Source organism: Papio anubis, chromosome 5, assembly GCF_008728515.1.
Source record: "Papio anubis isolate 15944 chromosome 5, Panubis1.0, whole genome shotgun sequence".
NCBI classification, from domain to species: Eukaryota; Metazoa; Chordata; class Mammalia; order Primates; family Cercopithecidae; genus Papio; species Papio anubis.
The window spans coordinates 121,097,283-121,118,493 of NC_044980.1; the positions used below are offsets into that span (position 1 = coordinate 121,097,283).

At 40.8% G+C, this 21,211-nt stretch overlaps 1 protein-coding gene and 1 long non-coding RNA gene across 3 annotated transcripts in view; one reads left to right on the forward strand and one right to left on the reverse strand.

Moving 5' to 3' along the window:
- The window catches only part of FBN2 (fibrillin 2), a 269,631-nt gene that overhangs the window by 70,785 nt on the left and 177,635 nt on the right, over nt 1-21,211 (reverse strand). For both annotated transcript variants that reach the window (XM_003900063.4, XM_009209018.4), the window contains 10 exons: nt 15,793-15,930; nt 14,873-14,923; nt 14,265-14,390; nt 10,218-10,445; nt 9,221-9,346; nt 3,776-3,904; nt 2,846-2,971; nt 838-963; nt 296-418; nt 15-140 (listed from right to left, as the gene is read on the reverse strand). In XM_003900063.4, coding sequence (XP_003900112.1) covers nt 15-140; nt 296-418; nt 838-963; nt 2,846-2,971; nt 3,776-3,904; nt 9,221-9,346; nt 10,218-10,445; nt 14,265-14,390; nt 14,873-14,923; nt 15,793-15,930 — 1,299 coding nt within the window. The remainder of the gene's footprint in view (nt 1-14; nt 141-295; nt 419-837; nt 964-2,845; nt 2,972-3,775; nt 3,905-9,220; nt 9,347-10,217; nt 10,446-14,264; nt 14,391-14,872; nt 14,924-15,792; nt 15,931-21,211) is intronic.
- Nucleotides 4,403-21,211, forward strand: part of LOC103885396 — a 34,974-nt gene continuing 18,165 nt past the window's right edge. Inside the window, exon 1 of the long non-coding RNA XR_648452.4 lies at nt 4,403-4,823. This is a non-coding gene — a long non-coding RNA (uncharacterized LOC103885396). The remainder of the gene's footprint in view (nt 4,824-21,211) is intronic.

Sequence of the window (21,211 nt, forward strand, 5' to 3'; positions counted from 1 at the left end):
CTTATGATACCCACCAATGCATGTTTTCATGTCCATGGAAGCCATGAAGCCATCATAGCAGAGGCAGCGATACTCTCCAGGAATGTTGGTACACTGACCGCCATCACAGATATCGGGATTGTTTTCACATTCATCAATGTCTGATGATACAAAATTAGCATGAAAATAAAAATGTCATTCATCAATCTCAAATGCTTTTGTTTTCTATCTGGTTTCACTTGGTAATATCTGCAGCCATATTTTCAAGAAAAAAATTAACTAGATGTACAAAGCCTATGTGTTTTCCTTTCTATACCTGCACACGATCTCCCATCTGGCATCAGGGCATAACCCTCACTGCAGCTGCATTCGTAGCTTCCCTCTGAATTTGTGCACTGGGTGTCACAGCCTCCGTTCATTATCATACATTCATCGATATCTGTGAAAACAGCAACGCAACCACATTACTTGTCAGGTCTGCTTCCTTAAAAGGAGTTTTCTTCTTTTTAAACAGATAATGCTAACGTGGCTTTGAATTTTTCTCCCCACTATGTGTGTTGATTGAACATCATCCTTCTTAGTTCTTTTAACTTCATTTTAGGCAGCATTCCATGTTTAACTGCAGTACCCTAAGATTAAATAATTTGGAAATAGAACAACTATGGGGATTAGAGCATTTTCTACATTAAGTTGAGTGAGTCTGCTGCAAGACCAGCAAAATATCTGAGATCTGCCCCCAGTCTTACATTCATTTTCGGGACAAAGGATTTGCACAAGCTTCATTATAATTCAGTGCCAAAAGTTTTCCTAGGCTGATTTGAGACATATGAGTTTCAGGCCTGCTTGGTCTCCCCTTACCTGTACAGCCCTGGCGGTCTGGTGTGGCCTGATATCCAGGATTGCAAGAGCACTGATAGGTTCCAATCATGTTCACACATTTTCCATTTCTGCAGAGATTGTCACTCAGGGAGCATTCATTAATATCTATAAAAGATACAAAGAAGTAATGCTTTACACAACGTCAAATCACTAAAGCCATCAGAAAGGTGCTTCACCAGAGCAGTGGTCTCCAAAGGGGTCTGTGTACTCATGGGGAAGTGAAATGTTCTCCTGGGGGATTGAAAGAAAATGCTGGAGTCTCTATTTCCATCTACAACAGTACTGTTGAGTAAAGCTTTCTACAGTGATGCAACTGTTCCCATATCTATGCGGTCTAATACACAGCTGCATGTGCTACTGCATGTGGAGTACTGGAAATATGGACAGTATAACTAAGGAATATTTAATGTTATTTAATTTTAACTGAGTTTACACAGCACATGTGGCTAGTGACCATCATGTTAGACCACACAGACTGCACACATGCCAGAACTGAAGCTAAATACTACGTAATATATGAACTTACACTGGCATGCTCACCTGGTCTATATTAGATGGTGAAGTGTTACCTACATGATTTGAAGTATCCTGATGGAAGACTGATGGTTCCACAAGACAGAGGCATGACAATAGGGCCTTCACGTGTTTGATTGTTTACACTGTGTTATGTTTCGTGTGTCGGGATAGTAATCTACAAATCACACTGCCTGTTTTAAAATAAACTAACCCCTATAATATGGGCAGGTGCCTTAAAAATAAACTAGTACCAATAATGTAAGCACAAGATAACAGAAGAAAATGGCAGAGTGATACGCTTCCTTATATAAACTACTTGTCAGGCGTAAGATAACGTAAAAAACAGTGACAATATAATCAGAAAATACCAGAAATTCATTCCAAATTTTCAAAATACCCAAGATTATACGGCATGGGTTTATGCTTATGATCACTAAGTGTATATTATACAGAAATATACATTTTGTATTCTGCATTGTTCCTTTGGGGGATACTCTTTTAAGCTGTAAGATCCATGAAAACTAAGTAACAAAGTAAACTTAGATCTGTGACTCACTGTACCTCAGTATGTACAACCACGAATAAATATTCTGGAATTATTAGTGTGAAAAAGCCTTTTATACCACTATTAAAATGAAATAAGAACATTAAAAACCTTTTCATTTATCACTTTAAAATATCTATTTAATCTATAATAAAATTCACCTCATATACTAGCAAAGCAATACATATGGCTTATAAATAAATATATGTGTATTAGAAAGGTGTGCTCAAATTATGATTTGAAATTTAGTGTGCAATCTGTTCTATTTTAGGCTGTCTTATTTGCTTATGGTTTTAAGAAAGATTTCCTGTGAAGAACATGCTTTCTGGCTAAATCAAAGTTTTAAAGCCAGTATACTAGGAACCCAGTAATTCCAGAGACTTTCATGTATTATGAAAAGCAATAGGTTGCAATGTCCAAAGACCAGTCATCAGTCTTCTTATATCCTTTCTGGCATCCCTACAGAGCTCAGGGCAGACGAAGAAACCCAGTGTTTCCCTGAGAAGTGGGTTAAGGGAGTACCGTGTTCACACACATGCAAGCCGCTCTGTGAGCAGGCACAGGGGCGCAGAGCGGAGTCTGCCTGAGTAGATGGGAAGACGCTGGGCAAAGGTGCACAATGCACAGGGCAGCTTTCCCATTTTTTCCTAATGGAGGATGACACCACAGGGACATCCACAGGGCTCCTCACCAATCACGTGGCTTGCAATAAAAAAAGAGGCCAACCAGAGGAATGCCAGCTCATTCAAGAGTGTCACCCAAGCATCCACTGAAGACACAGCCTGCGTCCAGATGTAGGGAATCTCAATTTCCACCTTTTAATAAGCTAGATCTCATGTGCTCCTCAAACAACAGGTTTGCCAGAACTGATCCCTGCTCTCTACCAGTTGTGCTGGGCAGGTTTATGTGCTGAGGAGATAAACTCACCCACACAGTCCTCACGGGATGGTGACAGCTCGTGTCCCAGTGGGCAGTCACACTGAAAGCTGCCCTCAGTGTTCACACAGGTGCCACCCCTACAAAGGAGAGGGTTACGTTCACATTCGTCAATGTCTGAAAGGTAAAAACGTGAGATCCATTAAAGAACTCTGAGGGAAAAATATTCATACATACAGCGTGGGAGAAAGAATACTATCTGATGGGAGAGTGTGAGTCAGTGTAAGAGATACGCTCACAGGAGATGGGATAATGCTTTCCTCACTTTTCCTACAACCAACAGAAAAACTAAGCATTCTACTCTTAAAGGTAGTAAGCTTTCAAGAAATTTAATTGCATGAAATGAGCAGGCTCATAAGGGGTAGAAATAAATAATATTTGCTTTATATCACCCCAGACTGATGATATATTGTTGTCAGTTATTCTAGTGTTTATAACGCTAATCAGAGTGAAGGAAAATCTTAGATTTATAACCTACTATATCCTATGAGGTAAGTCCTATATTGTACTGAAAATTAAACAGTGGGCTAAAAGGTTGGGAACCAAAAGGGTTTGTAATAGTACACAAATAAGAGCAATAATATGGGATTGGCATGACTGAATACAAATCTTGGGGCCACCACACGCCATGCATTTTAAATGAGTCTCACCGAAGTAACTAGTCTGTGTGATTTTAGATTCTACGAATAAACAGGATCCAATCTGAATATCTCATTGCCATGAAGGCGCCAAGAGGTTGGGGCTCCCTGAGAGCTATCCAGGAGCACATTTCCTGTCTGACATTTAAATCTCTTCTCTCTCTCACCAAAGATCCTGGCCACGCATGCTGTTCACAGCCCGAAGATAAGCAAAGGTCATGCACACGAATAAGTCTGTGCTAGTATGGCTTCAACCTGGCGAGGAAGAGCTCACGGTGCTTACCCATGCAGTTCTTCATCATCATGAACCCGCTTTCATAGCCTTCGAAGCACTCGCACTCAAAGCTGCCTGGTGTATTGACGCAGATTCCACTGCCACAGAGGTCAGGAGAAATCCTGCACTCGTCGATGTCTAATTCACAGGGTTTAAAAGAAATTTAAAAATTGAATGAGATAGACTTGGCCTTCCATGTGAAGGTGCTGCACGCTTGAAATGTAGGGGACATTGGTGGCTAACAGTACAAGGGTATGTTTTGAGTAGATCCAGATAGAAGGGCCTGGGGCCTGAGGCACATTCCTTTCCCCAACTGCCAAAACTGCCACGCCAACAGGCAAGTGGTGCCTTTTCACCTGCAAAAATTCTGAATTGTGGATTTCTTTTTGTGGCTTAGAAATAGTAACCAGAAGAGGGGGGCATGGCGGCTCATGCCTGTAATCTCAGCACTTGGGGAAGACCAGGCAGGAGGATTGCTTGAGGCCAGGAGTTTGAGACCAGCCTGCACAATGCAGGGAGATACCATCTCTTAAAAAAAAAAAAAATTATTGGGGAGGCTGAGGTGGGAGGATTGCTTGAGCCCAAGGGGTCAAGGCTACAGTGAGCTATGATGTATGATGCGCCACTGCACTCCAGCCTGGGTGACAGAGACACAACCTGTCTCAAAAAAGAAAAAGAAAAAGAAAGAAATGTTAACAGAAGGATGAACCCTGCAACTGTTCTATGGGCTGAATGAGGCAGGTGGTAAATGAGGCAGCCGGGCCCCACGACCTCATGTGTGATTGGAGGACAGTGCTGGTCTACTACACTAGCCCATGCCACCCCAGGTTGGAGCGTGTGAAGGCAGGGCCCCTGTCTCTGTGCAGGAGGGACCGGCAGACCCCAGAGAGATAGGCAGCCACGACGGACCAACCCTGAGTCAGAGAGCACAAATAGGGCAGGGCCATGGTGTGTGCCCCAATTTGCAATTTTGTGTCATATTCAGATGTAAAGCGCTTATCGATTTAGTAAGCCCTTTGGTGACATGAGCTGTCACTATCGTGTGAGGACTGTGTGGGTGAGTTTGTCTTCTCTTTTTATATATTAGAGTAAATAATCTTCAGCATCTATACTCTCAAACACAGGGTTCTCTGAGAAATCTATGCTTATAACTACGATTTTTAATAGAGAAGTCATGTCTATATAAAATATGTTTAAGAAAACATGACCTGTTTACAAACATTTTAGTTCAAAAATCAAAAGTTTTTAATCTAAAAATCTGTCAATAGGGAAAAATGCTCCACCGCGATCTCTTTATTTTGATGAATTTAATTTTGAAGTTTTAAAATCACAGGATTTAGTGCATAATTTGTGCATGTTCTCTTGAGAGGGGGGTCTCAGTCTATGCTTTCTGCCAGCTTTTACTTAGTTTTTCTGTATTTATTTCTCCAATTACAAGAGTCTTTATTTATTTCCCTCATTACTGGCCATGCGAAAAAAATGTAAATACTTCCTTTTAAACAAACATCTTAACAGAATTTATTGATTCAATTAAGTAGCTAACAATATGTATATTAATTTTCTTTCTATCTAGCAGTATCTAGGAACTGGTGTTAAGAGCTATATGAGGAATGTGTTCTAGGGTGGAGCAGGGACAATCTTTGGCTAATGTGATGTGGTGGGAGTTTCATAGTATAAACAGTCCAGATACCTGGCTACAAATCCCAGTCTGTCATCTACTGAGAATAGAGCCTTGGGAAAATCTTTTAGTCTCTCTGTGCCTCAATTTCCTTATTTGTCATAGAATCCACTTCATAGAATTAAACGAACATTTGTTAAGTGCTGAGAACAGTGTCTGTCTCATAGAAAGTGTGTGCTCTCTCTCTCTCTCTCTCTCTCTGTCTGTCTCTCTCTCTCTGTTTATATAAACTTCTCTGCTCTGCCAAGACTTGGTAATTTGGAGGGTGTGGGCTTTTGAATTGGTTCTTGAAGGTTGTACAGAAATGCTAGCTTTAAAGATACAGAATAAATAGGCAAGAGATGAAGCGCACCAGTGAAGAGAAAGGAAGCATTTCAGGGAGCAGTAAGCCACAGACTGGCTGGACTGGAGAGGCTGACAATGAGTGTGGGTACAAGAGGGACCCATAGGATCACTAAAAGCCCCCAGCACGGGAGGACACCGGACTTTCCTGCTGTGAAGTTGACAGCCAACAATTTTCCACGGAACTTCACATTATATCCTGATCAATGCAGCCCTGTCAATGTGTTAGAGACATTAAGCAACTTGGCTAACTTCACAACAAAGGAAGAGGTGGGGTCAGAACTGGAAGAACCCTGAGCTTCTTTATCCAGGACCAGGACTGCCTATACCAGTGGAAGTTGTTCAGTGGGAAGTTACACAATCCAGCCCTGCTTGGATGGTTAACCTGGTGGTTGTAGCAGTGAAGGATTTGACTGTGGGGACTTAACAGGTTGGGAGATCCTGGAGGAGTCTGTGATATAGTAGATATTGTGACATGTCACCCAGGTCCCTCTTCAGGAAAGAAGGACTCACTCCCCCTCCCTGTCAGCTATTGGGAGTGTTGCTGGCAGAAAGCCCTCAGATGTCCACTATCCTAAGAGGACCTCTTTCCCGCTTCCCTGGGTAGCTGTATCCCAAGATTGGTCTTGCAGGTACCTAAGTGCATGGCTTTCATGCCCTACTCAAGGCAACTCTGATGGACCGTGCCAGTTCCAGAACTCCCAGTGGCATGGGCTAAGGACTTCAGTGGGACTGCATCACAGCCCAGTTTCTTTCTCTGCCGACTTCTGCTTTCCTCTCTTCCCTTCCTCATTGTTCATCCCAAGAGCAAGCCCCAATAAACTTCCTGAATGCTCATCTCTGCCTTGGAGTCTGTTTCCTGAGGAGCTTAACCTGCCTTAGTCTAGAAGAAATATCACAGGCACTTGAAATAGCTGGTTTGATGAAAGAATTTGCATAATATTTTTACTTTGGGAGAGAGAGATGTCAAAATTCAATTGGGGTCTTCAATCCTGTTCAAAATTATACTCCTAATGCCTACAGGGAAGTCCCTAGTAGGAGAAAGTACAGGGTAGGGGGAGGAACAAAGAAAGATCAAAACAAAGATAAACTTTCCAGACAGGAAGTTATACATGTGGGAGTGAAACTCAGGAAGAACAGAGAGAGTTAGAGACAGGATCTGGGATTCAGCTCCGCAGAGGCCATCCCTGAAGTCATGATGGTAGATGAAACTCTGAGAGGCAGAAGAATGCTGAGTAGAGGACTCTGGCAACACCCAAGGATGGGAAAGGCAAGAATAATCTGTAAAGGTTAGAGAAGAAACATCATCAAGATAGAAGGATGATCAAAACCGGAAAATACCGCAGAAACTAAGAAAAGAAAAGAAAATCTCAGGGAGAGATCTAGCAAGCAGAGAGGTCTAGGAGGAGAGATGTTTTACCACCACAAAGATGTTTTGCAAGAGTAGATAACTATATGTGTATGTGTCTGGGTGACAGAGGGCAAAAGTCAAAATTACAAAACAAATGGCTGGTTGAAAGAGAGGGGTGAGACCTAACAGCAGGAAAACGGAATGGTAGCTTGAGAGAAAAGAAGGGCCGAGGAGATATTTTGAACCTGTGTATGTATAAGTTGAGGAATAGGGAGCAGAGAAGAGGAGGAGATGCTAGCACGAGGAGAGAGGAGCGAACCTGCTGAGACAACCTAGAGCAGGAGCTGGGAAGGAGGGAAAAGAGGAGGTAACCCCAAATCCAGGGAGAGCATTACACCTCATTCTCTGTCACTGGAGGAGAGGGAGTGGGGGATAAAGGAGACTTTTTTTCTTTTTTTATTTTTTGAGATTGAATTTTGCTCGTTGCCCAGGCTGGAGTGCAATGGCGCGATCTCGGCTCACCACAACCTCCGTCTCCTGGGTTTAAGCGATCCTGCTGCCTCAGCCTCCCGAGTAGCTGGGATTATAGGCACCCACCACCACACCCGGCTAATTTTGTATTTTTAGTAGAGATGGGGATTCTCCATGTTGGTAAGGCTTGTCTCGAACTCCCGACCTCAGGTGATCCACCCGCCTCGGCCTCCCAAAGTACTGGGATTACAGGTGTGAGCCACCGTGCCCAGTGGGATAAAGGAGATTTTATCACCAGAGAGGAGGCTGTGTGAGAAGGATGCAGGCAATCAGATTTATTCTCAACGAAGGAGAACAGGAATGGATGCGGGCGGGTTGTATATGAGAGGGCATGTAAGCCAGGGAAGAGGTTTAGAAGCAGCGCTGAGAGAAATTCAGAAAGCGATGAATGGAGATGAACATGAGTGTTGCCAAGCAGCTTCGAGGACTTGGAGGTGAATGCAGGAATCTCAAGCAGCACTCCTCAGACTCTCCCAGCAAAGCACAGCCGCCAGAGAGGAGAAAACAGAGGTAAGGGGATGAAGCTCTGGAGACAGGGCTTGAGCAGACTTCAAGGCAGCAGGACTTCAGAAGGCCAGATGGACAGCTGTGAAAGGCTCAGAGATAGCCTCAGCTAAGCAGGCACAGGAAGGAGCCAAGAAAGACACTGCTGTGAGGTCAGGAAGAAGGAGCAGGCAGGAGCGAGGGTGATAAGGGGAAATTCCACAAAGAATATGAAAAAAGACAGTGCTGAAAACGAGATCCTGAAGACACAGCTCAAGCATCTGGAACAACATGGTATACTAATAGAAAAAGTTAGAACTTCTCATCTTTTTCAAAGAGAACGTTATGGGTATGGATGGTGACTGAAGTCTAATATTAAGATATCCATTCACAGATGAGGAAAAGAAGTCATAACTTGTATGTCACAAACCTTAAAATCTTTAAGAGAACACTACTCAATTTTATGTAATTCTTTAATGACTGTATTTCTTTAGTCATCATATATTTTGAAAATCATATTTGTATGCTGTTCCCAAATCTAAAACAAAGAGCATTTTCATGCTATTTTGCAGTTCTCTCACGAGTTTATTTGGAGAACTGGTTTAAGTGTAGGGAAAAGAAACAAAAATCAAAATTTACAGAGCTGGATGCAGTGGCTCAAGCCTGTAATTGCAACACTTGCGGAGGCCAAGGCAGGAGGATCACTTGAAGCCAGGAGTTTGAGACCAGCCTGGGAAGCAAAGTGAGTCCCCATGTCTTAAAAACAACAACAACAACAACAACAACAACAAAACTTTTTAATTAGCTGTGCATGATGGTGCACACCTGTGCTCCCAGTTACTTGGGAGGACTGCTTGAGCACCGGAGTTTGAGGTTGCAGTGAGCTATGATCACGTCTCTGCACTCCAGTCTGGGCGACTAAGTGAGACCTTTTCTCTAAAAAAATTAATAAATAAATAAAAGTTTTCATGTTCTCAATGAGAAGATGAGCTTTTTAGGCTGGTACTTTCAAACAGAGTAAAGGAAAGACAGACAGAGTTTATCAAATAAAACAGCAGAACCATCTTACCTGTGCAGTTCCTTTCCTCCATGTCTAGAGCAAAGCCACTATTGCAACGGCACTTGAAGCTTCCGATTGTATTTCTGCACTTCCCATAGGTGCACATTCCAGGAAATGCTTTGCATTCATTGATGTCTAAAAGCAGAATAAAACCAGAATGTAGAGTTGGTTGATATAAACGATTGGGTCCATCACTTTAAGTTAAAAATCTGTCATGATGGACAACAGTAATGCACCCAAGTGAAAAACAGGGCTACTCAATGTTTCAGTGATCACACTGCTATCACACACAGGAAGCTTCAATACAGTGAAAAAGATCATATATATATATATATATATATACATACACATTATTATTTTTTTTTGAGACAGAGTTTCACTCTTGTTGCCTAGGCTGGAGCACAATGGCACGATCTCGGCTCCCTGAAACCTCCACCTCCCAGGCTCAAGCGATTCTCCTGCCTCAGCCTCCCGAGTAGCTGAGATTACAGGTGCGTGCCACCACGCCCGGCTAATTTTTGTATTTTTAGCAGAGAATGGGTTTCACCATGTTGGTCAGGCTGGTCTTGAACTCCTGACCTCAGGTGATCCACCCACCTTGGCCTCCCAAAGTGCTGGGATTATAGGCATGAGCCACCACACCCAGCCAAAGATCCTATATGCTTAAGAAAGAGTTCTGATCCCTTTATTTCTCACTACTTGTTTTATAAAGATAAGTGGGGACAGATAACTTTTTGCTACAGATGTAGCTATCAGGGCGACATCTCAGGTTGTAGAGGAACAAAGAGTAGAAGAGCAAGATAAGCAATCTGTTTTATCTCTTTACTTCAATGCCATCTTATAGAGGGCATTTATGCTCTTGGGACAGAACATAGGTCACAAAACATAAGTTTAACCGAGAAAATAAAGCAGGAAGTCAAACATTGAAAGCAAAACCAATTCTCAGAGAATGTGGAAGGCTTCCTGTTGGTGAAGAAGGACCAAGGCGCTGGCCGCAGGCAGTTACCTTTGTAAAATGGCCGCCCAGTAAGAACATCCCCTCGGTTAGCAAAGCCAGCCCCGCGGGGGCACAGCGTCTCATATTCCTTGGTGCCAGGTTTGGGGCACTCTTCACACTCAGTGCCCCAAGCCGCCCCGACAGCACAGCAGCAGGCATCCATGCGGAACTTTCCAGGAACGGGGTGAATGCACTCATCTTCATCCCACTTCAAGTAACACTGCTCCATGCGAATATCTACACCGAGAGTGAAATCACAGGCTGAGAATGAGTTGAAACACCCATTGAACAGTCACATGTCAAGCGTCTGCTCAGCAGCAGGCATCACGCAAGGCCCTTGCGGTGTACTGGTGGGTAAGACACAGTCCCTGACCTCCTGGAATGGACTCCACAATGACAGTAGTTTAAGGAGAACAAAGGTGAGATCCTCTTCAGTCTTTCTTAATTCTCACAAGAGAATTAAGAAAAGAAAAGGTCCTCAGGAAGAAAAGGTCCTCTCGTGACATGACTACTTCATGTCTATGATTCCTTTTTTGTATTGTTCACTTTAGAAAAAGTAAGATAATTTTAACGATAATTCTTCCCGTTCAGAGAATTGCTTCAAGTGCCTTTTAAGCAGCCCTGTCAGATCCTGTTCATAAACAGTAAATGATCGGCTATAATCTATTTGCCAATGTGTTACAACTATTAAAATCACTACAAAAGAAAGAAGTGTTATAATATTATTGCATTTAAGGTTTTTTTTTTTGTTTTTTTTTTCTCCTGCCAAATTTACCTTTTGCATCATGGTTTTTCCCTGGATTATGTGAATTTTCCTTTTTAAGGGGTCAATTATTTATTTAAATGTCACATTTTCCCTCCAACTTCAAAACAGACCAGCATTTCAGTGCTTAGCCTGTGCTAGCCAGGACCTTAGAATATCTATAAACAGTTCCTACATCTAAAAGTAAAGTAGACCAGCATGGTCTATAAATAACATGTTCATCTGTTAGCAAATAGATTTATTTTCAAATCATACTAAAGCACTTGGCTGTTTAATTACAAATATGGATAATGAGTTTGGAAAAGTTTCCTTAATCAAATAATATTTCTTTGATAAGAACATTTTAAGACATTAAATCCTTTCCAGAGGCTGAAAACTGTTTAACAGAGGAAGGAGATCCCTGATGGAAATGTACACATAAAAATTAATGTTTACTACTTTAGTTACTGTCAATACTGATTCTTTCAACTTCTAAACCAAAGGTAACATCAACTTTAGCAACTGCCTTTAGCCTAAAGTTTCACAGAGTTACATTTCTGAATACTGGAAATAAAAAGTCCTTTTTTTTTTTTTTTTTTTGAGATGGAGTCTCGTTCCATTACCCAGACTGGGCGTGGCATGGTGGCTCATGCCTATAATTTCAGCACTTTGGGAGACTGAGGCAGCTGGATCACCTGAGGTCAGGAGTTCTAGACGAGCCTGGCCAACACGGCAAAACCCCGTCTCTACTAAAAATACAAAAATTAGCTGGGCATGGTGCCGGGCGCCTGTAATCCTAGGTACTTGAGAAAAAGTCCTATTTTTAAAGAAAAAAATAACTGTGGTAAATTTTTATTTTGATTCAGCAGACTGAATGTAGATATCCACAGATGGCGATTCTGTCTTATATATCTACATTAACACAAACCAAAAAGCCACATGCTTTGCCAGTGTGAGGTGTGATAGCAATCCAGAGTCTCATTATCACAGGGCTCTGAGGGGCTAGTCTCCTTATAGCTGGCTCCGTCCCATAATGTCAGCAGGTAAGTAAGAATCTTTCCAAGATGTGAATGTCTTACATAAGTACAGTTGGCCTAAGAACTCTGGCCTGAGTCACACTGTGAGGTTACTGAAGGAACCTGCTCAAGAAGCCCAAGACAAACTAAAAATGTGCCATTTCAAAGCTTATTGGAATAAACTGGGGTGAGAGGGGAAAGGCATTTAAACTATGCATGTAAAAACTTATAATAGCCAGGAAGAGTAATCCTTTCTTTAATACTGAGACCTCTATAAATGTTAATATCAGGAATTAAAAGTCAGCACACTACTGAGAACTCTATGAATATTTATATCAGGAATTAAAAGTCAGCACATCGGCCACAATAAGGCCTATCAATGCTGCGATTGTCCTTGCATGGAAATTAAAATATCAATTTGGAAACCTCTGGATGGTCCATGTTCTCTGCAGTTTGCTGCAGTCCCCACTGCTCCCTGTTGTCGCTTCACTCACTGATATATTACATGCTTGGCTCCTGTAAGCATCTGAGTTTGGGATGCCTGATTCACACGAGGTTCTATCAAAGCATTTACCACAACTTTAGTTCTCAGAATACTTTACATTTTCATGTGCCAGTTGCTTCCTGAAACTTTCTCACATCCTCAGAGAGAATTAATATAGCATAATTTAAGCAGTGACAAAAGCATTTAAGCAAAGTACAAGGATGAAGAATCCAATATATTATCTTAGAATATTTAAAAATGCTTTAATTTTTTTTTTATTTTTTCTCTGAGACGGAGCCTTACTCCGTCGCCCAGGCTGGAGTGTAGTGGCGCGACCTCGGCTCACTGCAACCTCTGCCTCCCAGGTTCAAGCGATTCTCCTGCTTCAGTCCCTCGAGTAGCTGGGATTACAGGCATGAACCAGCATGCCCAGCTAATTTTTATATTTTTAGTAGAGACGGGGTTTCCCCATGTTGGCCAGGCTGATCTCGAAAGCCTGATCTCAGGTGATCAACCTATCTCAGCCTCCTAAAGTACACTCCCAGTCATAATTTTGAACAATGTTATTGAAAATTTATTTTGCCTAATAATAATTTATAATCAGCGATATATCTTCATATATTACAGCATTTTGTTATAGAAGATAACTTGATTTCATTAGTCATCTGATCGTATTGATATTATTATTTTGTCATTTTCTTTTTTAAAAATTTTGATAGTTTTGGGGGAATATTTTGTCATTTTCAAATGATACTTATTTCTAAACATCGTAGATCACTTAAAGATAATTTTTAAAATACTTAAAAATCTGAAAGAAATTTTCTTTATTTTTGTACTTTGGATATTATATTTTCTAAATAATTTTGTATGATTTTACAGTCATGCTTTCAACCCAGATTTAAATGTGCTATCAAAATTCAGTTAAAAATGAAATCTGTTTTAATTATAATAACTAAACTGTATGGTATTGCAAACTTTTTTCTTACCAGTAAATTTTAAACATCACTGAGATATTTAAATACTTTAAAGATCATTGCATATAACATCACTATTATTTACGTTTTGTCTACATGCCTAAATTTCAAATACAAATCTATGTAAAGTTCTTTTATAAACTAAAAATTTACTGTTCCATAGCTTATTGGGGAAAAAAAATCTCTAGGTAAATGAAAAATCATTGTTACATACAATGAAAATTAATAGAAATGTATTTTTCAATCATGAAATTCAAGTTCAGTCAACCATGACACTAATAAAGAAAAAGGTCAAATCACCATTCCTATAATACTATATTGAAAGAAAGAGATTCATCACTACAGATCTTTAAAAAATAAAGTATTAAGAAAACGTAAACTCTAATAGCAGTAAAGGAAGGAACAAGATTAGTGAATGTTTTTAAGCAGAAGCAACATATCTTTGCAGATGACTTTCCCCATTGTATTCAGGGTGTAGCTGCAATGAGCTGACAAATGTAAACTTTTAAAATCCTCGTCTCCAACTTTCCTTCTGCGTTCAACCTATTCTTACTCTTATTAACTCAGTGTGAAAGACTGAACCTGCCTAAATTATCTGGTTAAAGAAATGGAAGATTTTGAGATAGATTTTTGAGCAGTACCAACTTTTGGCATGAAACAGAAACAATTTCACTTAAATACATTCACTTTTAAAACAGCCTCTAGTGATTTCCCCCTAAATATCTCATTTAAAGTAAGTTTTCTCAAGTACAAACTCTGTGGTGTTGGACTAACCACTGCTTAAAGAAGGAAATTCATGGCTTGTTTTATACATGGAATACATGAGGGCGTGAATCTTACCCAAACACACACGGCCGGTCCCATCCAACGTAAGGCCTTCAGGGCACTCGCAATGAAAAGATCCCTTACTGTTGACACAGCGTCCATTTGGACAAACGCCAGGGAACACCTCACACTCATTAACATCTGCAGGGAAATGGAGCCAGCAGAGGAATAAAGATGTTACAAACAGAAAAAGCAGGTGTGGTCCTACTTCATGTATAGCATTTTCAATCCACATTCAACACAACGGGGATTACTACTTGAGTTAAACAGAAATATTCCACAACCCAGTCACCCGCTTTCCTAGGCACCAGCTATGAAAATTACCACAGCCTTGCCTGTCCATGAAACACAGCCCAAACATGTGCCCTTGCCAGCTGTTCTGGGCCTTAAAGTCTAGTGATGTATTCATGAAATTTATACAACTCCATAAAGAGGAGAAATGGGAAACTCTAAGCTGTTTCCTAAGAGAATTATGCTAAAGCATTTGTTGATTACACTGAGTATTTTTATTGAAATGTCAAGGTTTCTGAAAATGATAAACATTTCCAAAGTTTGAGAGTGAATGTTAATTTTATGTACTGCTCTAAAGACGTATAGTATCTTCCAAGGAAGGATACACTCACCTTCACATGTAACACCTTTAATCCTGGCAAGCCCTCTTGGGCAAGCTGTATCTGTAAGAACAACAGGACAAATTTTACTTCATTATAGAATAAAACACAACCATGTTATGCTCAAGAAGAAATATAATGGAATCAAAATGGAACTAAATACAAACTGCAAGGTGGGGTCTTAGGGTCCAAGGACATCACTGTCCCCACTTCATTCAGTAGGGCACATGACTTTCTGTGGTACCTCCATCAGTATTGACCTGTATTGAGATTCTCATAATTTTTCCTACAATTTCTTTTTGTTGTCACATTGACAACTGAGTTAAAAGTAAACAGGTCAGGCGCGGTGGCTCACATCTGTAATCCCAGCACTTTGGGAGGCCGAGATGGGTGGATTACTTGAGGTCAGGAGTTGGAGATCAGTCTGGCCAACATGGTGAAACCCCATCTCTACTAAAAATACAAAAATTAGCCGGGCGTGGTGGCGGGCATCTTTAGTCCCAGCTACTCGGGAGGCTGAGGTAGGAGAATCGCTTGAACCCGGGAGGTGGAAGTTGCAGTGAGCCGAAGTCACGCCACCGCACTCCAGCCTGGTGACAGAGCGAGAGTCCGTCTCAAAAAAAAAAAGTAAACAAAAGATTTGAGGAAAACAGCCAACACACAAACAAGGATACTGGAGGATACAGTCATCTAGCAGATTCTAGCTGATTCCCTTCCATGAATAAAATATTTAGAAGGGCTGCTTATGAGCCAGGATAAACCAAATACACATTTTAAGAGGTAAAAAACATTAGCCAGCAAAGATAACATTTTAGCAAAGGTAAATGATCTCAGGTCTTCTTCACTAAGGAACTTCATAGTGAAAGATGTGTCCTAGCGGCAGGAGAAGCTTTCCAAGGAGAAGCCGAGAAGTCCCCCAGTCAGGCTCCTACCTAGTTCACACCGCTCACAGGGGCTCCCCCAGGCGGCTCCGAGGGTGGCACAGCATTCAGATTTCAGAGTGGCTCCATTAATATTCACCTCACAGCGGCTGTCCTGGATATTGAGCCAACAGGTCCCCTTCAGGCTGTCTGAAAAAGAACAGGAAAGGTTGGGGAGCTCTTACCTCTGATGAAAATAGAATTCAGCTGTGTATATGAAAAGACATTTGTTAAAGTATTCTAAAAAAGAAGGGCCAGGCAAAGTGGCTCATGCCTGTAATCCCAGCACTTTGGGAGGCTGAGGCAGAAGGATCACTTGAGCCCAGGAGTTCAAGACCAGCCTGGGAAAATAGCGAAACCCCATCTCCACCAGAAAAAAAAAAAAAAAGATACTTTAAAAGTTTTAATAGCGGGGCTGGGCGCAGTGGCTCACGCCTGTAATCCCGACACTTTGGGAGGCCGAGACGGGTGAATCACCTGAGGTCAGAAGTTCAAGACCAGCCTGGTCAACATGGTGAAACCCCGTTTCTACTAAATACATAAAAATTAGCCGGGCGTGGTAGCAGGCGTCTGTAATTCCAGCTACTCAGGAGGCTGAGGCAGGAGAATCGCTTGAACCTGGGAAGTGGAGGTTGCAGTGACCCGAGATAGTGCCATTGCGCTCCAACCCGGGCAACAAGAGTGAAACTTTGTCAAAAAAAAAAAACCAAAAAAACACTTTTAATAGCATATCCTTTGAAAACACTTTCATGTACCTGCATTCAAATATGGTTTATTACATATATGTAATATGTACTATATATCTCTCACAATATAGTAATTAATATAATTATATCTATTGATATTCTAAGGGGAGCTGTCCAAGATTTTATGCTGGTACTCAGAAACACAGAGCATTGCCATTTTGCCCATGTTGGTCTGGTCTTGAACTCCAGGCCTCTAGCAATCCTTCCATTTCGGCCGCCCAAAGTGTTAGGATTACAGGCATGAGCCACTGCGCCCCACCCTTCTTCTTTTTTAACATACTATAACAACATGATAAGACCATTACTTGTGTGAAAAGTATTCATAAGATTTATCCTTAATGACAAATGCTTTGATATTTAAGATTTTTATCATATAAAATCCTTCAATCTCCTTCTCCCTTAAGTCCCTACTAAATAATCACACACAATGTATGTTCTGTTATACAGAGGCCAATATTTCTCCAACTGATAATTATTTGATGAATAATTTAAAAGAAAAAAACCCCTATAAAACAAAGAAGGAATAAACACTTACAAAAGCCCCACTAATGCATTCCTAGGGCTAATATCTGATGTATTTTATTTCAGGCATTTAAAAAATGTGTGTGTGTGTGTAGATTTATCTCTAGTTCAAAAAGTAAATCATACTTATGGTAAACAATTTGAAGAAATAGAGAAGGATGGGGGAGATGTAAAAATCACCTGAAATCCTCTAGAGATAACCATTCCTAACATTTTAGACTGACTCCACATCAAATTTAAGTTCTTCCTTTTGAATGGTAGAGTACCCAGTGAAATGTTATGCACTTTAAAATGTTTATTGTATGTGGATTAAAGGGAATAATGAATGGTTAGTATATTTTTGGTGGCACAATGAAAAGTTTTTCAAATGAACAAATAATAAATGACTGTTAACTGATTTTGAAGCAGTGATAAGGAATCCAGTCAAAGCTGATATGGCAAATACTAATTGGCTAAAACAAATCATATGTCATGTTTTTCTTGTAGAGCAGTGGCTCTCAGTTAAGTGTGCATAATATTACCAAGGCGCTTGTTAAAATGCCAATTCATAAGTTTCCAGGTGTGCAGCCCAGGAATCTGAATTTTGACGAACTCCTCAGGTGATTCTGATGTGGGTGATGTGGAAAACACTCTACTAAAACCTCAATAGCATATTGTGGCACTAAGAGTTGGAAGAAAACAAAGAATAAGTGTATTCCTACAGTATTTATTTGAAAATTCATTTTAATAATAATATGTACAGATAAAATTTACTTCTGGCTGGACACAGTGGCTCATGACTATAATCCCAGCACTTTGGGAGGCCGAGGCAGGTGGATCGCTTGAGTCCAGGAGTTCAAGACCAGCCTGGGCAACATGGTGAAACTTTGTCTCTACAAAAAATACAAAAATTAGCTGGGAGTGATGGCACATGCCTGTAGTCCCAGCTACGCAGGAAGCTGAGGTGGGAGGATTGCCTGAGCCCGGTAGGCAGAGGCTGCAATGAGATCGTGTCACTGTATTCCAGCCTGGGCGACAGAGTGAGACCCTGTCTTCCAAAACAAAAAAAGTTTTTACTTCTAAATTCAACAACAAAAACAACAAAAAAATCCCCCATAAACACAGAAAGGGAATTACAATTAAACTGTAATGGGCCTATGATGGGAGAAATAGTAATTTCTCATTCCCTAGGAAACACACGAAGTTACCAACAACCTAAACACCAAGACAGAGGTTGAAACAAAACAATTCTCTCCTGTACTGAATAAAATGTTATGGGGCAAAGGTGTGAAAAAGAGTTAGACAGTCACTTTGTTTTTTCACTCTGGCTGAAATGTTCGGTTTGGATAAAACTGCAGAGAACCATTTGTGTCAGGTCTCAAACTACAGGCTTGTTATAGATTTACACCTGTAAATTCCATAGCACAGAGGAAACAGAGATGCTTGTGTAAGGCTACTGTGTATTTAAATGATCTTTTACTGATCCAGACTAATCTGATTTATCACCTTGGTTGTCATCATTTTAAGTAAGATAAACAACAGTTATTGCTAAGATTTATCAAGACAGTGACAGGAACTGGAAGGCTTTGTTATGTATTTATTTACTCATTAAAACAACCCTGTGAATTATGTACAATTTGTAGATGAGAAAATTTAGGCACACAGAGGTCAACCAATTTACCCAAGGTCACCCAACTAGTAGAGTGTCAGCATCAAGATTCAAGCCCATGCAGTCTGACTGCAGAGCCCTCACTCTGTAGCACTGTGATTCTTTAGGCTGGTGCTGCATCAACACTTGAAAAGCTACAAATCCACTGATAGCCCCCTGCACACCCCTCCAGGCTCATCCTTCTCTTCTCTCTCTCCCCAATTCCTTTCCTCCATCCTCCCTCCCTCTCTCCCCATTGACTCACTGTTGTGTGTGTATACCCGCCCCTGCCCCCATACTCATACACAACTGAGATACAGATGTAGATAGTCAGGAGTTAGTTAAGAACTCTCAAAAAATAAAGCAGGGTAATTAGCTTGAGGGTAGAAACAGGAGAAAAACTGTTATTTTATCTAGGATGGTCAGAGAAATCATGACTTACAATGTGGCATCTGAATACAGACATAAGGAGAACCCTGCAAATCTGAGTGAAAAACATTCCTGCCAGATAGATCAGTGGACTTCAGGTGGGCATGTGTCTGATGCAGGAGCTGGAAGTAGGCCAGTCTGGTTCAGGCTGAGGGGGCGGGAGGCAGAGCAGGGGCAAGATCATGAGGAGAGTACAGGCTTCGGCTAGGACTTGAGCTTTTACTGAATGAAATGAGAAGCCAAGGTTTCCCTAGACAGGGTTCCTGGACAAAGAATGATATGCTCTGATTTATGTTTTAAAAGGGTTGCCTGGTGACTATGTGGAGAACTGACCAGAGTATGGGGAAAAGAAGCTAAGGTAGAGGCTACAGCAGTAATTACGAAGAGAAATGATGGTGACTTGGATTGGGGGTTGGTGTGGTGATGGTGAGAAGGGGTTGAAATGTGGATAAACTTCAGTGCAATCAATAGGTTTGCTGATGACTTCCATGTGCAGCTTGAGAAAAAGACATCAAGGATGCTGCCAAGGTTTTGAGGGGCGGTAGCTAGAAGAACGGATTTGCCATCTGCCGAGATGGAAATGTTCCTGGGAGACTCGGGTTCAAGCCAGTACACAGGAATTTGGTTTCAGACATGGGAATTTGAGATATTGATGAGCCATCCAAGTGGAGACACTGTACAGACAGTTGGAAACACAAATCTGGAATCGGTGGCAAGGTTGAGGCCTAGAATTCCATTATCAACTAGAGTGACACATGTGAGACTCAACACAGAGGCTCTTGAGGATGAGTGTAGAAAGACAAACAGAGGTCCAAAGACAGACTGGCGGAACACTTCAGGTTAAAGGTTAGGAGGATAGGGAGGACTCAGTAAAGGAAAGAGAAAATGAGCCATAAAAGTCAAAGGAGAAGAGAGTTGTGCCTGGGAAGCCAAAAATGCAAAATTTCTCTAGAAAGAGTGAGTAATGAACTGTGACAAATACTGCTAATAATCTAAGGTGAGGAATGAGAATAGACCATTGGATTTGACAGCAGAGTGGTCACAGCCATATGTCCACACAAGTTGAAGACAGAGTGCAGACCCAAGCCAAAGATGAGGGAAACTGGTCTGGATTACATAGAACCATCAAACCACAGCAGTATAATGCATAAAAGATTAATCAAATGCATCGTTCTATTACATTTAACCATATTCAACCAGAACACCATAGTCTTCTTAAGCAGTTTGCAGAACAGTTTAAGATTAATTTATATTTAGAAAGCTTGAAAAATAGATTCTAAATCCTTAAATATTCATAGTATTCAACTAATTCATATATAATCTAATGTAATTTTAAATCAGTAATCATATCATGAAATTTCAAAATGTAATGACCTGGACCCTGTGGAAGAGAAAGTTGCAGGCTAACCACTGATGAGAGCCACTGACAGTCCTATTATACATTCCTGACTTTTCCTGTGTATATTTTACTATTTGTTATTTTCTTTTGCAACTAGAATTCTCTTTTTAATAAAAAAGTACATAAAATAATGTCTAAAATTTAAAAATATTAGGGAAATTGCATTTTGAGCAGCTCTACACTGGGCTATTCAAATTTAATCATAATAAATGAAAGCACACAATACATTGACTGAGAAAAATATGGTGGTGGTTAGTTGTTGGCAATTGGAAGAATGACATAAAGACTTGGGGGTAAAAAGTCTTTGTTCTTCTTTGGTTAATAAATATAAGGGCAAAAGGCCAAAATAATGGAAGTCTACATGATGAGGCAAAAACGAAGTATCTTTGATGCTCAAGTGGCATGCAGATTTAGTTTTCTGAGACATTAATTGATTAATGCTGAATTCATTTCCTTTGCATAATAAAATGACTCCATCTCAATTGGAAATTGTGGCTTAGCAAAAATATTTCTGCTTTACTGCATCCAACCCACACACCCCGCTGGCCCCCCCACCAACCCAGCCCGGAATTCTATAAGAAAAAAAGTAATGCCCCAGGCAGATGGCAGTCTATTTCCTAATATGGAGAGCTGAACAAGGCTCAAATTTCACCAGCTGTACCTCATTGGGAAACGAGGAGCTGGTGTTTCCAAAGAGAAGGTTTTCAT